The sequence below is a fragment of the Salmo salar genome, chromosome ssa10 (genome assembly GCF_905237065.1).
Source record: "Salmo salar chromosome ssa10, Ssal_v3.1, whole genome shotgun sequence".
Lineage (NCBI taxonomy): Eukaryota > Metazoa > Chordata > Actinopteri > Salmoniformes > Salmonidae > Salmo > Salmo salar.
In genome coordinates, this window is record NC_059451.1 from 30,961,651 (window position 1) to 30,978,861 (window position 17,211).

At 42.1% G+C, this 17,211-nt stretch overlaps 1 protein-coding gene across 1 annotated transcript; it reads left to right on the forward strand.

The window, feature by feature from the left end:
* The first annotated feature begins 478 nt into the window (after positions 1 to 478).
* Positions 479 to 17,145, forward strand: LOC106613977 (transmembrane emp24 domain-containing protein 5). The gene is made up of 4 exons (XM_014216869.2): positions 479 to 801; positions 5,344 to 5,441; positions 5,539 to 5,722; positions 14,167 to 17,145. The coding sequence occupies exons 1-4, from the start codon at positions 625 to 627 to the stop codon at positions 14,383 to 14,385; spliced, it is 678 nt and encodes a 225-aa protein (XP_014072344.1). The 5' UTR covers positions 479 to 624; the 3' UTR covers positions 14,386 to 17,145.
* The last annotated feature ends 66 nt before the right edge of the window (positions 17,146 to 17,211 follow it).

Genomic DNA, 17,211 nt, shown 5'->3' on the forward strand with positions numbered 1-17,211 from the left:
TATATTGATAAGTCACCTTGTCCTAGCGAGATTTGCATGATTATCAAAACATCACGCCAGGGTAAGCTTACACAAAACACAGCACTTATTTTTTGTGAACCATTTCCCTGTTCGACCACTAGGTTTAATGGGTATTCTAACGGTCCTGATGTTGTAACGACGAGTGCGCGTTTGGAGCAGCATTGGATGCCGTCTTTTGTCCTTAAACACTACATTGCCCATCATACAACGGATACGTGCGTCTTCTGAGAACTGCCTGTATAAACGTTTTTGTTAAACGTAACATAATACACGCAGAATGTGTCCCAAATATATTGTATCCACCAATAAATACATTCAATTGAATAAGAAAAGGTTTGAGATTTCAACCCAGCATTTAGAATGTGAGGCACTGAGGCTTAGAGCCTTACATTCTAAATGCTGGGTTGAAATCTCAAACATGAAAACTCGTTGAGCGAAAACGATTTCCATTCTGAAAAGGCAGGGTCCTCATTTAGTGATTGCCATCGAACGGTGAGCTTGTCATCACAAGTTAAGTTTTGACGAACACGAACTGAACTAGCACTTATCGAGAGCTTGTCTCTTTACGGAGTCAAAATCTAGAGTTGAAGGCAGCGGGAGACCATGAACGTGGCCCGGGTGTTACTGTGCCTTTTCTCGGTGCTGGTGTCTGAGAAGTTCCTGGTGGCCGCGTTCTCCCAGAGCCTGGTCAGCGACTTCACATTCACACTCCCCGCAGGACGGAAGGAGTGCTTCTTCCAGACCATGAAGAATGACGCGTCGCTGGAGATAGAATATCAGGTGCCAGGGGTTTATATGATTGGTTTTACATGGGGAAAGGGTGAACACAAAGTTGTAAATGAGCACACTTGATATAACTCATGTGGGTATCTTTGGAGACTGTCTCTACTCTACTAGTACTACTCGCATGACTTCACAAAGAAGTCCCATGTTATGTGCATATCCCATCATTGATTGTGGTTAGCGCTGTCGTATCCAGTGGTGGAAAAAGGACCCAATTATCATACGAGTAAAAGTAAAGATACCTTAATAGAAAATGATTCAAGTGAAAGTCACCCAGTAAAATCCTACTTGAATAAAAGCCTGGAAGTATTTTGTTTTAAATATACTTAAGTATAAAAAGTAAATGTAATTGCTAAAATATACTTACGTATTAAAAGTATAAATCATTTTTAAATGCATTATATTAAGCAGACCAGACGCACCATTTTCGTTTTTAATAAAAAAAAAAAAATTGCGGATAGCCAGGGGCAAGCTCCAACACTGACATAATTTACAAACGATACATGTATTTAGTGAGTCTGCCATATCAGAGGCAGTAGGGATGACCACTTCCCTTGATAAGTTTGTGAATTAGACAATTTTCCTGCCCCGCTAAGCATTCAAAATGTAACAATAACTTTTGGATGTCAGGGAAAATGTATGGAGTAAAAAGTACATCATTTTCTTCAGGAATGTAGTAATGTTAAAGTAAAATACAAATAGTAAAGTACAGATACCCCAAAAACTACTTAAGTAAAAATACTTGAAAGTATTACTTAAGTACTTTACACCACTGGTCGTATCTGAATCCAGAACCTAGGAACTACTTGTGGAATAGGTTGAAGTAAATGAAATGTATTGTAAATGTATTAAACACTAACTGTAGGCCTATGTGATTTTGAAATGATGCCATCATACTAGTTTAGAAACTTGTTTTACCAGAACTGGCTATAAAGTTCCTTTCTAATAATGACATTGCATCCTAGGCTGTGGTCCCTCTTACTCCTATTTCATTGGCCTAGCACTAGATTGTGCTCTGCTGATGTGTTTAAAATGTTTCCAATTGAGTAGTGGCCCTGAATCACAAATCTCAACACAGAAGTCTGGTAAAACCTCTATTTTTTAGGAAATATTTTAACATTTCTGACATAAACGGATTGTCATACCATCACAGTAGGATAGGCTAGCTGTAGCATGCTACCACCATAGACAAGCTATTTCTGTGGCATGCTGTAGCCCACCACTCTGCCCTTGGAGTGTGAACAAAACTGATATTGTCCTTAGTTTGTGGAGACACTAATTTCTAAGTACTTCATGGTATCTGCTCAATGTATGTGTTTGGAAATACGCAACTAACTAGACATTAAAGTTGGGAAACCCTGTCATTCTTTGCTCCTGAGTAACAGAGGAGGCAGAGATCTGTGGAAATAGTTAACCAGTAATGCAGTTGTAGAGAAACAGGCACCAGGGACTGGCCTGTTCACTTATTGTCTTGAATGGACTCAATCCAACCATATTTCACTACTGAAAATAGGCCTTGTTCTTGGACTGGACATTGTGAAGCACCTCTGCTTGTTCCAAAACTTTTCAGCACCAGCTCTCCTCAACCTCTCTCTCTTTCTGAGTGCGAATTACACTGTGACATTCGGGGTGGTCTCTTGGGTGAATTTTTTTTAAGGGGCTAATAATGATAATAAAGATGTCATTTAACGGTAAAAATTAATTACCTTTTAATGTGGCATGAACACAGCCAGTCATGGTTTTCATCTGATTGTCAAACAAATCACTTAAAGTAGGCTACATGTTCGTCCACTCCAAAATAATTCTAGCATCACAACAGTACACTGCATGTACACTCGTGCCATTTGATGAATGGAAATGGACATCTGTTACAAAACACCAATAAGTATGCCTAATGACATTCAGTGATTGACATTGATTAGGCCTCCATTGATTGGGCCTGTATTGATTGATGTGTCTTGCTGACAAATTAACATTATTTGTTGCCTGAAAAGTCGGGACACCTGATTTGGGGCTGAAAATGTCCTGTGAAATAACAGGATGGTCACCCTAACACACACGGTCAATTTACTAGACTAGGCTACAATGTGTTTTACCATGAACTTCAAATAGGTCTACTGGTAGCCAGTGGCGTAGTGGTAAAAAAAATAGGTGTGTAAACTCTAATTGCCGGTTGGGGTGAAAAAAGTAACGCGCCCTATACTTTCAATGCATTTTTCTGAAAAAGGTGGGTAAACTGTGTTGACACCACTAGCAGTAACCTACCCTCTCAGTCGAGGCTATTTTACACACATGAATACACGCAGAACAGGTAGCCTACATGAGATGAATCAAAACATGTTTACACCCTAGTCCATGAGTTGTCCATAATTCATTAGTTGAATGCTTGGAGTCTTCACAGATCATGTGACATAAAACACTACCATTCTTTCCTTACATGAATGACATTTGTAACAGTGTTATTTGTCATTATTAAGCATTTAACCATTTAGTTAGAACTTTAACCTGTATGAATCTTGGAGATCTCAGAAAGTGCACTAAGTGTAACTATGCCTACATAACATTTCATTATCTTTCGCCGTGAAAACAGTTCCCATGGGCACACAAATCCAAAATAAAGTAGGCCTATGCAAATACAAAATCGAATGGTTGTGACTGAAAAAGCCAGCTATAGGCCTGCTGTCGTTAACGTATATTGAGTGTACCATTTCCATGACAGACTGACAAAGTGAAAGCTTATTGATGTCACCTGTTCAATCCACTTCAGTCAGTGTAGATGAAGGGGAGGAGACAGGTTAAAGAAGTATTATTTTAGCCTTGAGATAATTGAGACATGGATTATGTATGTGTGTCCTTAAGAGGGTGAATGGGAAAGAAAAAATGTAAGTGATTTTGAACGGGGTATGGTAGTAGGTGCCAGGCGCAACGGTTTGTGTGTCACGAACTGCAACCCTGCTGGGTTTTTCACGCTCAAGTTTCCCGTGTGTCTCAAGAATGGTCCACCACCCAAAGGACATCCAGCCAACTTGACACAAATGTGGGAAGCATTGGAGTCAACATGGGCCAGCATGCCTGTGGAATGCTTTCGACAACTTTTAGAGTCCATTCCCTAACGAATTGAGGGTGTTCTGAGGGGAAAAGGGGGTGCAACTCAATATTAGGAGCTGTCCCCAATGTTTTGTACACTGTGTATACTTGTTGGATGGATTGGAAGCACATTGGTGTCTGTAGGCTAGTTGTAGTGATATTGTCTAACATCAGCTGAAAACAAATATTGATAGAAAACAATCAAGCTAAATAAATGGTCTACTTCTTCTGGCCACGGACGGCACAGAGAACACCAATACCCGCGCGCACCTGAAAAAACAAAGCAGTGAGCACAGAAAGCAAACTGTAATAAATCAACGGATGAATCTAATGCATTGGAATAAAGGCTATTTCTATAAAGGACACATGGCAAACAAATGGTGAAAATTAGGATGTACAAAGGAAAATCTATGCATTTAAAAGAGCTCAGTTTAGGCCGAAATTCAGCACTACTGAGTGGACAGCGCCGCTGTCTAGCTAGCTATAGAATTCTACAGTACCATTCGTGGACAGGAAGACGGTTTGTGTAACCATATAGAAATAAATGGTTTGAGGCCTCACGAGTGGCGCAGTGGTCTAAGGCATTGCACTGCAGTGCTTGAGGCGTCACTACAGACCTGGGTTTGATCCCAGGCTGTGTCATAGCCGACCATGACTGGGAGACCCATAAGGTGGCGCACAATTGGACCAGCGTCGCCCGGGTTAGAGGAGGGTTTGGCCGGCCGGGGCTTCCTTGTCCCATCGTGCTCTAGCGACTCCTTGTGGTGGGCTGGGCGTCTGCAAGCTGACAACGGTCGCCAACTGGACAGTGTGCGGCTGGCTTCTGGGTTAAGTGAGCAGTGTGTCAAGAAGCAGTGCAGCTTGGCAGGGTCGTATTTTGGAGGATGCATGGCTCTTGACCTTCGCCTCTCTCTCTCGAGTCCGTAGGGGAGTTGCAGCGATGGGACAAGACTGTAACTACTAATTGGATATCACGAAATTGGGGAGAAACGGGGGTAAAAGTGCAACAACAAAAAAAATTGCCGTGTTCGTTTCATTTGGAAGCTTTTATTTTCATAATTACCACTGCATAGTTAAATTAGCATAATTTAGAGAGCCCCCTGAAAGTTAGACTTTTGTTGCATTTAGGGGAGCTAATGTCTCATTCAGGGAAGCCGACAAAAGCATACTTTGGAAATTGAATGATTCATTAACAATATCAGTAACAACATCAATTATAAATCATCAAGAATTCATTTGCCATGGTGTACTGTCGATTTAGGGCCAGATAGCACTGCATTTTGCTCTGTGCTTGTTTCCCAATGTATTTTTTTATTTAACTTTTTATTTGACGAGGCAAGCCAATAGGTGATGTAGTTTTGTTTTGACTCTGTGTGTCTCTCTCTTGCTGTCCTTTTATCTGTCTGTCTCATCTGTCTCTCACCCATCCCACCTGTCTGTGTGTGTCCTCAGGTGTTGGACGGAGCAGGTCTGGATGTTGACTTCTCCCTGTCGTCTCCTACTGGACACATTCTGTACAGCGACCACCGCAAATCAGACGGAGTATACACGTAAGACACACACACCACGCAAGTGTGAAATACACACTCACATGGAGTTGGGGTCGCTCGCTCTCTCTCACTCTCCCTCCCGGTGTGTTTCCATTAGTGTAGAGACGGAGGATGGAGACTACATGTTTTGTTTTGACAACTCGTTTTCTGCTGTGTCGGAAAAGATCATCTTCTTCGAGCTTCTCATGGACAACATGGAACAGGAAGGGGAGGAGCCAGAGGACTGGAAGGAGTACGTCTATGGGACCGACATGTTGGACATGAAGCTGGAGGACATCATGGTGAGGGGGTGTGCTTATATTACATCTAGGCTACATGCTGATTCTTCACCCTTCTCCTGAAGTGTGTACTTAAACTTTCTCACATGGATTTTACAATGGTGGAAACCCTCCAACCAATGCTTACACCAATCCTGTGCTTTGAAATCCATGACAGGGAGTGTGCAAGTGCGTAACTTCTAGAAAAGGATGGAGTTGTAGTCCTAGCTAGGCCTGGAAGCATGCTTTGCTTTTACACACACTATACATGTATGGCATCATGGAGGGTGCGTTTTATTCACGCAACATTTGTATTACATCATGCGAGGGGGTGCGATTTCACACATGACATTTCACAGATTTCACACATGTTCTTTGAAGATCTTGGAAAGTGATACTGGATAGTCAAAAAGGAATCCCTGTGGATAGCCATTGGAGAAAAATCCATGTGTTAGTCAGATTAGGGCAATTCCATGGTAACAGAATTGCAGACTTTAAATATATGGCAAACAAAAACCATTGATTTCAAAGTTTAACGGAGTTTAACTGGTTTGTTAAACTCTGTTAAACTTTGAAATCACTGTTTTTGTTTGCCATATATTTAGAGTAAAAAATGGGAGTCTGCAATTCTGTTTCCGTGGAATTGCACAATGACTACTTTTAGCATTTTACACTGAACATTTTACAAAAATACATTTACTGGAAGAGCTGTGCAGATGCAAAGTTTGGTTACATAATTTGTGTATAGTCTACCTCAGTTTTTTGTGTCCACGTTTTCCAAAAACTCTTAAATATCTGCTCCCAATTAAGATTGAACGATGTTTGCAAAAATAATGGGGTGTCAGCTATGACATGACACATTGACATTGAAAATATATGAACTACAGTAAGTGAAGTGGATTTACACCCGGTAACGGAATTTCACCATCGGTCCCTGATCTGAACTACACAGAAATGCATAATTATGGATATATAAAAATACTTTTTTTGGGGGGGCTTGCCTGTTTTAAATGTTATTTTGACATTAATACGTGTCACATATCAGTTGGCAAACAATAAAAAAAATATATATATATTATATATTTTATATTTTCTGCTGGCTGCCCAACCACACAGAAAGCACTGAGCTTGGCTGAAACACCTCCATTTTGGAGCTGCCTTACTCAAGAAAACAAAAAAGGGACCATGTTTGTATGCGGCTTTATTAACTTACCGTAAGTTAATAAAGCCGCATACAAACATGGTCCCTTTTTTGTTTTCTTGAGTAAGGCAGCTCCAAAATGGAGGTGTTTCAGCCTAGCTCAGTGCTTTCTGTGTGGTGGGGCAGCCAGCAGAAAATAGGAGCATTGCGCCGTGATTGGCTCAGTGTTCTGTCACTCATGGAGACACTACATCATCGCCAAGTTTAAGTCCTTAGTAAGGGAAGACATCCGAAATTTCAGCCTTTTGGGTCCTGCCATAGAGTTACATTAGAAGAGCCCTTCCAAGACGGCTCAAGGTCATTGGCCGCAGATAAAATGACGTCAAATCACGTTATATGTACAGTAGCTTTGATTGGACTGATCATGTCAACATCATACTTTCAGAATCTTAGCTAGCAAGCTAGACAAGCAGTCATCATCATGAATCAAGTCGACAATGTACTGGCAAATCATTTTTAATCCTTGTCATATGAAGAGAAATAATGAAGAGAAATTATAGATAAAATGTATCGGTGCTCATCGGCCATTGGACATAAACATTACACAACAAGTTGGAAATCGCAAAATCAACAATGAGTGGTTTGTTAGGAATCACTGGCTAACTGCAGGCATTGCAAAGCAACCACTAATGTTAGTCTGCTATTCAATGGAGTGGCTGTGTGTTTTCCACGCCACCTTTACAAGGTGAGTCCAAAAATGTATTGTGTGCTGCTGCATAAATGATGTAATATGCCAGGGAGATATACTGTAGCTAAGAAAGTAAGACTAGGTGTATGTTGTGTAGTAAGCTGTTAGTAGCCCATGTGCTTCACCTTAATAGTTTGTTCTATTTTCACCAACGTGATATTGTAAACCCATCGTTCGTGGCTGGTGTGTGCTTGTTTGCAAAAAAATTTTGTACAGCTTTGACAGTGCTACTGATAGTAGTGGTGGCACTTGGCTTGCACGTGCAAATTCAGAATACACAACATTCTATAATAGAATTGTGTAATTTGACGTGTCAAATTAAACGCTTATTTAACGCGTCAAATAGTGATATATGACGTATCTTTTGTGACACGCAAAGACCCAAACTGCATTCAATGTGCCTCACCCTAATAATTTCGTCTATTTTCACCTCTAAATTTCACCTACTGTTCTAACTTGGTGGTGCACATATAATCTGTTTTAGAGAAATGTAATTATTGAATATTGTAAGAGCTTTCATTGTCTGTTTATATGCCCCATTTATTTATCCTACGGTTCTGACTTGTTGTACAGGGAGTACACTGTAAGAACGGCCCATGTTCTGAATTCTGTCGCTGTACATTTCAAAAGTGCTGAACAAATAGTTATATTGACTACGTCCGTCATCTCTCGCTCATTAATGTCTTAATCGAAATTACGGGTTGTCTCTTATCCGTTTTGTCGTCCCCTTATGCTATAGTTTGTACATCTCAATTGTCAGTAGAAACCACATTTTGTTTAAGCAAGTCAGCCATATCAGCTACGTTTTTCTTTTAAAGGCAGTAAATGAGGCTGAATGAACTTTTTCGCTGTCAGACAAGGCTCCGCTGACAGCCAGGTGTAGCAGTATTAAGGTGTTGGGACTGCTGTTTGCACCCTGCTGTTGGGACAGCTTTCGTATGCCCTAACAGTTTGTGGGCACCGTTTGTCACCGTTATAGTGCAATGAATATATTGTTTAGTGTTGTGTGGTGGCTTTGGTGGCATGCATCCCACTTGTTTTTGTTGTTGTTGTCCCATCAAGATTTACAAGCTAAAATCGCCACTGCTTGGCGGTGACGTACTGTCCCCACGAGTGATAGAACACTGAGCTAATCATGGGCAACTAGAGAACATTACAACCCCTACGCTCTATATTTTCCGCTGGCTGCCCCACCACCACAGAAAGCACTGGGCTAGGCTGAAACAGCTGTATTTTGGGGCTGCCTTACTCAAGAAAGCAAAAAGAGACCATGTGTGTATGCGGCTTTATTAACTCAATTGTATTTTTGTTTTTTTTACATTGTTTGCAAACTGATATGTGACACGTATTAATGCCAAAATAGCTAAAAATGTGATGCTCAAAACAGGTGGGGCTCTGCCTGAATGACTGGTCGCCACTGGTCCTTTTACATGGAAATGGCCATTAGTAATGGTAGAGTCGTTTGTGTGACCAGAAGGGCAGAAGAATCTGGGTCTTGTCTGAAGCCTGTTGACATTGGTGTCTGTCCTGTCTTTCTGAGCCAATGTTACACAGTATACTGAAATATAGGTACTTTCTCAGTGCTAGAACCCAACAAACGGTTCAGTACTACAATGTTTGTTACTTTGGGTACTTCTGCCAAATGTTTCTCATGTCGTCTACTGATTGAGAGAGGATCATGTTGCAGCCAATGTCCCCTTTCAGCGCGAGAGCACCGTGCCTAGGGCAGTTGCGGTGACCGTATTACTGCCACACCAGCAGTCATGACCGTTGAGCCACGGTACTCTCTTTTTATGTGCTCTGGACATGTGTTGGTAGTACACAACCTGCTAACGACCATTAGGTCGCTAATGGCCTGGTACTCAGGGCTGTAATGTCCCTTTAACCACTGAGTGTAAAACATGGTCTTCGTGGATGTTGTTTCAAAGCCAAACACAATGAAATGGGCAGTGCTTTCTAAGGAGATGATTCTCTCAAAACAGTCATCAGCATATTAGAGTTTATGTATATGCTTAGGATTAGGCCTATATATGAAGCCAAGCCCGAAAAATGAAAAATGATGATTGTGCTGTTATACAATATTATGCATGGCAGAAAAACATTAAACAATAATAACTAAAGATTGAATATGTCTTTAGTGATTGACCTAACCTATACTCCAAAATGTGTCACATTGTTCCCAAATTAAGCACTGGGTAGCTGCAGGAACAGGGTTGGAGAGCCCACGGCATACAGAGTACTGGGTAGCTGCAGGAACAGGGTTGGAGAGCCCACGGCATACAGAGTACTGGGTAGCTGCAGGAACAGGGTTGGAGAGCCCACGGATACAGAGTACTGGGTAGCTGCAGGAACAGGGTTGGAGAGCCCACGGCATACAGAGTACTGGGTAGCTGCAGGAACAGGGGTTGGAGAGCCCACGGCATACAGAGTACTGGGTAGCTGCAGGAACAGGGTTGGAGAGCCCACGGCATACAGAGTACTGGGTAGCTGCAGGAACAGGGTTGGAGAGCCCACGGCATACAGAGTACTGGGTAGCTGCAGGAACAGGGTTGGAGAGCCCACGGCATACAGAGTACTGGGTAGCTGCAGGAACAGGGTTGGAGAGCCCACGGCATACAGAGTTTGGGCGGAATATCACGTTGCTCAGCGATCGTGCTCCTCAAACAGTGCTTGACGGGTGGAGTGAAATAAGTGTTATTTATTTAGTTATTTCTCAGCTGCTCATATTAAGCACATGCGCCGCTATAAAACCGAAGTAGCCTACCCAGCATCATTGAAAAACGAACCGGCTGAGTGCATACAGATTACTTATTTTTCCCCCTGCGTCTGTTCCTGCCTATTTGATAATGGGGAATTCTAAATCGAAAGTAATTTTACGTATTAGTAAAGACAAGATTAAATTGAGAATAGTTTGATGGGTGAAAATATGGTCACTTGATGAGAGAACAGCTGTGCAGCCTGATGCAAGGAACAGAGCCTAAGCTTTTTTTGCAACTTTCTCAAATCATCAAAAGCCTATAGTCGCATCATGCAGCCCATATATGTTTTGATTTTTAAGACATTCTGAGATTTGTATCATTAACCAACTAAAGTTGCCAAATAACTAAATCTAACGTATAGGACCTGTTTCAAATTAGCGCTTTTACGCTCAACATAGTCACTTCATATGCGCAATCGCTCCGGAATGGGAAAAATATCATTTCTATTTTATTCAGCTAAGTTCAATTATATTCTTCTTACTATAAAATCATATAATATAAAATAATGGCACTGGACCTATGCATATCTTGTCTGCTAAATGAACAAGCTTATGGCATGGATCATAGCCAGATAACATACAGTAGGCCAACTCATTCTGTTCTTCTGAAATACATTGTCTTCATATCATAATGTTTCTTTAGACCTGACTAAAATAAATCATGGATTTGTTGTGATGGTGTATATTAAGTTGAATGTAGATGTTATGAAGCCTCTCATCAGCAGCTTGTGTTAGTGGAGGCCTGGAGATGCTAAACTTGTTTATGTTAATTATGGGTCAGTTATCATGAGACCAGCAGTATTTTGCATGACAATAACTGGATGACAAAATGTCATGACTGCCACAGCCCTAACCGTGCCTGCTCCACTTACACATTACCAGCTCTAGCCAGTCCTGAGGAACCACTGTCCTCACTGGGAGAATGGGCTGCATCACCACTTATGCTGCACAGAAGTTTTAAATAATGTGAAACGGCATGTAGAAATGTTGAAACTTATTAACTGCTATCAAAACAATGTCCATTACAGGCTAGAACATTTTACAATGCAAGATCCCGGTAGCTTCCAGCTTTGTAGGCTAACTTTCCTTGCCAGCTTACAGCTAAAGCTAACATCAATTCACTACCATAGTACCTTTTTTGTGATAATATGCAAACCATAATGCAAAATATTGTATTGCTGATTGTCACCAAAAATGTTAATTCACTTCATCTCCCTCGCCTCACTTCTCTCCCAGTCAAGATGATGATTTATAATACTTTTTAAAACAATAATACAACAGTACACGGGGAACACAAGTATACATAAATAATATACAAAGGACAGCTGGGCTAGGGGGTACAATAACACATTACATAAAGACCTTAAGGGATATACACTCACTTATATTTCTAACAGCTTTTTTGTTGGTAGAGTATTTCATTGTGTTAAAATATTGTTACATTTCCTTTTGTAAGAAAAAGGTCCCACTGAAGCCATTTGATTTACACTGAACAAAAATGTAAACACAACATGTAAAGTGTTGGTCCCATGTTTCATGAGCTGAAATTAAAGATCCCAGACATTTTCCATACTCACAAATTTGTTTACATTACTGTTCTTGAGCATTAACCCTTTGCCAAGATAATCCATCCACCTGACCGGTGTGGCATATCAAGAAGCTAATTAAAGAACATGATCATTACACAGGTGCACCTTGTGCTAGGGACAATAAAAGGCCACTCTAAAATGAGAAGTTTTGTCACACAACACAATGCCACAGATGTCTCAAGTTTTGAGGGAGTGTACAATTGGCATTCTGACTCCAGGATTGTCCACTAGAGCTGTTGCCAGAGAATTGAATGTTCATTTCTCTACCATAAGCTGCCTCCAACATCGTTTTAAAGAATTTGGCAGTATGTCCAACCGGCCTCACAACCGCAGACCATGTGTAACCACACCAGCCCAGGATCTCCACATCTGGCTTCTTCAACTGCGGGATCATCTGTGGGTTTGCACAACCAAATAATTTCTGCGCAAACTGTCAGAAACCGTATCAGGTAAGCTCATCTGTGTGCTCATTGTCCTCACCAGGGTCTTGACCCGACTGTAGTTCAGCGTCGTAACTAACTTAAGTGGGCAAATGCTTACCTTGGGTGACCACTGGCACGCTGGAGAAGTGTGCTCTTCATGGATGAATCCCGGTTTCAACTGTAGCGGGCAAATGGCAGACGGCGTGTATGGCGTCATGTGGGCGAGCAGTTTGCTGATGTCAACATTGTGAACAGAGTGCCCCATGGTGGCGGTGGAGTTATGGTATGGGCAGGCAAGCTAAGGACAACTAACACAATTGCATTTTATCAATGGTAATTTGAATGCACAGAGATACCGTGACGAGATCCTGAGGCCTATTGTCGTGCCATTAATCCACCGCCATCACCTCATGTTTCAGCATGATAATGCACGGCCCCATGTCGCAAGGATCTGTACACAATTCCTGGAAGCTGAAAATGTCCCAGTTCTTCCATGGCCTGCATACTCACCAGATATGTCACCCATTGACCATGTTTGGGATGCTCTGGATTGAGGTGTACGATAGCAGGTTCCCGTTCCCACGTATATCCAGCCACTTCACGCAGCCATTAAAGGAGTGGGATAACATTCCACAGGTCACAATACAACAGCCTGATCAACTGTGAAGGAATGTGAAGGAAATGTGTCATGCTGCATGAGGCAAATGGTGGTCACACCAGATCTGACTGGTTTTCTGATCCATGCCTCTACATACATTTTTTTTTTAAAGTTATCTGTGACCAGCAGATATGCATAAATGTATTCCCAGTCATGTGAAATCCACAGATTAGGGCCTAATGAATTTATTTCAATTGACTGATTTCCTTATATGAATTGTAACTCAGTCAAATCTTTGAAATTATTGCATGTTGTGTTTTATATTTTTGTTCAGTTGAGCATCTGCTGGGTTTTTGAATAACAGGGTTAAGATTTAGGAAGCGTCTAGACTTCTGATCCTTAGTAATGGTTATGCCTAAAATGTAAGTTCTTATTTCACTGGAATACCGATGAATTCACCTGCATTGTGTATATAGGCCTAGGCTACATCTGGATTAACCCAGTTTATTATGATGTTATGTAGTTGATTGATTGTGTAATTGATTCATTAATGTATAGATTTTTTTTATGTAAAATTTCAAATGTAATGATATTGAACTCAAAAGATCCAAGTGCCATTCTGTGACATTGGCTAATAGGCCTTCTTATTTTCCCTTGGTATTGTTTTGATATCATTTTGGTATCATTTTGGTATCGAGGATTGTGATACTTAACCTCGTATTGGTGTCAAAGTTCTGGTATCGTGACAACACTACTCTGAGGTAGAGATGCCTGGAATTACAACACGTCAGCTTACAGAGTACACAACTACAAAGGTGGTGTCACTTTGACCCAGCTCACACACGCTGCCAACACAACAGCAGAAGGTCAGAGAGACTGAGCCATCAATGTCACAACAACACACACATACCTGAGAGCAGAATGGTTTGATCTTTCTACCAGACACCCCCCCCCATCCCCAGTATCAGTACACAGTCAGAGACAGGAAGTGTAAAGTACAGCTCACCGACTTCTCGTCTTTGTTTACATGCACCCACCCTGTCCTGTTGCCTTGGTCCCTTAGGACCTCTCTAGGTAACATCTATAATCTGCATGGTCCTGAAGTCTGGTCTACTTTCTCTACTCCAGTATATTGCTTAATACTAGTTCCAGGGTGGTTTTATGACTATCACAATAACCCAAACTACTAATCTCTCTGTCTTTGCTCTCCAGGACACCATTAACAGTGTTAAAGCCCGGCTGGGGAAGAGCCTTCAGATACAGACAGTGCTCAAAGCGTTCGAGGCTCGTGATCGTAACCTCCAGGAGTCCAACTACGACCGGGTCAACATGTGGTCCATGACCAACATGCTGGTGATGATGCTGGTGACGGGAGTGCAGGTCTACCTCATCCGTGCGCTGTTTGAGGACAAGAGACACGCGCGCACATAACACCCCCCCACTGGGAAGGGCCAGGGAGAGACGGATAGCTCTGTCTACACCTGCCAGCCAATAGCGAGCAAGACTAGTGGTGAAGATAAGATTGTAACTCATCAGATTTTTATGTACAACACTCACACACTCATACGTTACATCACACATCCTTACAGACACAAATGCCATACCCGTCCAGTCTCTTCCTCTGCTCTCCTCTGTCTAGCTGCTGTTCGTCAGAGGGTCTGTGTTGGTATCTGCTCTATCTATCTAATAATCAGTGGCGGGTGAGACACCAGCCAGACCTTCAGTTATTGGTGTTTAAAAGCAAGCGTAAATGAACAAGTATTTCTAATTTAATATGGTAATGTGACACTGAGGTGTGTGACTGTCCTGTCTCTGTGTCACGTCTTTCGAGGTCTTCCAGTATGTGACCTGTGAGTCATGTTGTGAAACACTTTATTGTAGAGTAGGTTATTGATACGCCTTAGAGATTCTGATTTAGCTGTCTGTGCCAAACTGCCAGAACTGTGGCCTTCCAAACACTGGCTGGAGTGGACAGCAACACCGGGGCAGAACACACACGACCTTTCACCCTCTCACTCTCTTTCAAAAACACACTCATTCTCACGCACACACACAATCTCTTACTCACACACACTCAAACCCACACACTTCTTCATTGAAACCGCTGCTGTCTGCCAGTCCCCCTGCTGTCTGCCAGTTCCAGCGAATGGAGAAGTGGAGTAGGGGAAAGGGAATGGTTCCATATGTAACTCTCTAAATCACTGCTGTTCTCTTCTACTCCCTCCTTTTCGTCCTCCTATAACTCTGTCCTGATGGTCTGTCAGACTTAGTGCCGACAGGAGAGTCGGGTTTCAGTCATACAGGCAGAAGCGAAATGGAACCTGCCCCTTTCGCTCTCTTTTTCTTTTGTGACAGAAATAGAATGCTATCTAACACACAGCTGTGTCATCACAGCAATCACACCCTGCACCTGGGGGGTAAAAGAGGCAGGGAAGGTTGTGGGAAAAGGGTTGCGGGTGACTGAAGGAGGTGGTAGTGGTTGGGAAATCATCTAATTGACTGTTATTTAGCTTTATTTTGTTTTGTAGCTCTGTCATATACACACTTGGACAAACATACAGATGTGGTTGATGCACTGAGATATGTGCCAACATTTTGGAGCTGCTGACAAATTTCATCTGATTTCTCTCTAACTGCTATCTATGTTACAAAATAGTTTTTCTATAAATACGCAATGCGCTGCTGTGTTGATGAGTAACACCACACTGCCATCTTGTGGCTGGACACCAAACTGCTCGCGCAAAACAAAACATGACTTGTTCACCTCTCGGACTGAAGGGTAGACTACAAAGCATGCTCAATGAAATAGCCAGGTAACTTTGATAAATAACCAGATAGCTATTGATTTTCTGGTTCATTTAAGAATGCTAAACTTTTATATGCTTGAAATGGGCATATCTAAATGTCAGCTGGATAATTAATTGAACCCTTAGGTTGAAAGCCAATCCCTGCTTTGAGATATTTAAATAAGCAATAATACAGTGCGGCAGTATCCACTCTTTCTCCACTTTTACAATGGGAGAGTAACTTACTATACGATAACAGGGTGATGTTCAAGGGGTCTTGCATTGTGCCATTATGAGCCCCCTCCGTCTCAGTTACAGCTACTCTAAGCCAATTACAATGGGTTGTATTGCCACGGTCTGTCTCTGCCCACCATTTTGTGCCAAAGTATTGTAGCTGATGCTCAGACAAGCATCACCATGGGAGATTAATCAATAAAATGAAGAATATTTGTAATTTATAGAATGTCATTGATGCTCTTCTCCAACCTTTTTTGTTCCTTTCTGCACAAGACAATGATGGCCTCTTACGAACAAAAAACTCGATGTTTTGAACCTATGTAACAGTGTAGGTTCCGTCCCTCTCTTCGCCTCAACCCGGGCTCGAACCTGGGACCCTTGCACACATCAACAACTGACACCCCACGAAGCATCGTTACCCATCGCGCCACAAAAGCCACGGCCCTTGCAACGCAAGGGGAAACCCTATTTCAAGTCTCAGAGCGAGTGACGTCACCGATTGAAACGCTATTAGCGCGCACCACCGCTAACTAACTAGCCATTTCACATCGGTTACACTCACCCCCCCTTTGACCTCCTCCTTTTCCGCAGCAACCAATGATCCGGGTCACGGCACCAATGTAACAGTGTAGGTTCCGTCCCTCTCTTCGCCTCAACCCGGGCTCGAACCAGGGACCCTTGCACACATCAACAACTGACACCCCACGAAGCATCGTTACCCATCGCGCCACAAAAGCCACGGCCCTTGCAACGCAAGCAGACAAATTGTTTAGGAGAAGGTGTCTATTTTATTAACCTGATGATGCAACGAGGAGAGTATATTTAAGCAATAAGGCCTGAGGGGTTGTGGTATATGGCCATTATCCCATGGCTAAGGGATCTTCTTAAGCACGACGCAACACGGAGTGCCTGGATACAGCCTTTAGCCATGGTATATTGGCCATATACCACAAATCCCCGAGGTGCCTTATTATAAACTGGTTACCAACGTATTAATTAGACCAGTAAAAATAAAGGTTTTGTCATACCTGTGGTATATGGTCTGATGTACCATGGCTGTCAGCCAATAAGTATTCAGGGCTTGGACCACACAGTTTATAATCTGTGATATACAGACTAATGTTCTGTATATGTAAATGTATCAAATTAAAAATTATACTTTTCTGAACATGGTGTCCTGTTGTGTCCTTTGACTCCAAATGAGTGGTAGGAAATGTGAACAAGCCACCTCAGA

Coding starts and splice junctions, on each gene's coding strand:
- LOC106613977 (XM_014216869.2), top strand. CDS start 625: ATGAACGTGGCCCGGGTGTTACTGTGCCTTTTCTCGGTGCTGGTGTCT. Junction 5,442..5,538: donor AAATCAGACGGAGTATACAC/GTAAGACACACA, acceptor TGTTTCCATTAG/TGTAGAGACGGAGGATGGAG. Junction 5,723..14,166: donor TGAAGCTGGAGGACATCATG/GTGAGGGGGTGT, acceptor TTTGCTCTCCAG/GACACCATTAACAGTGTTAA.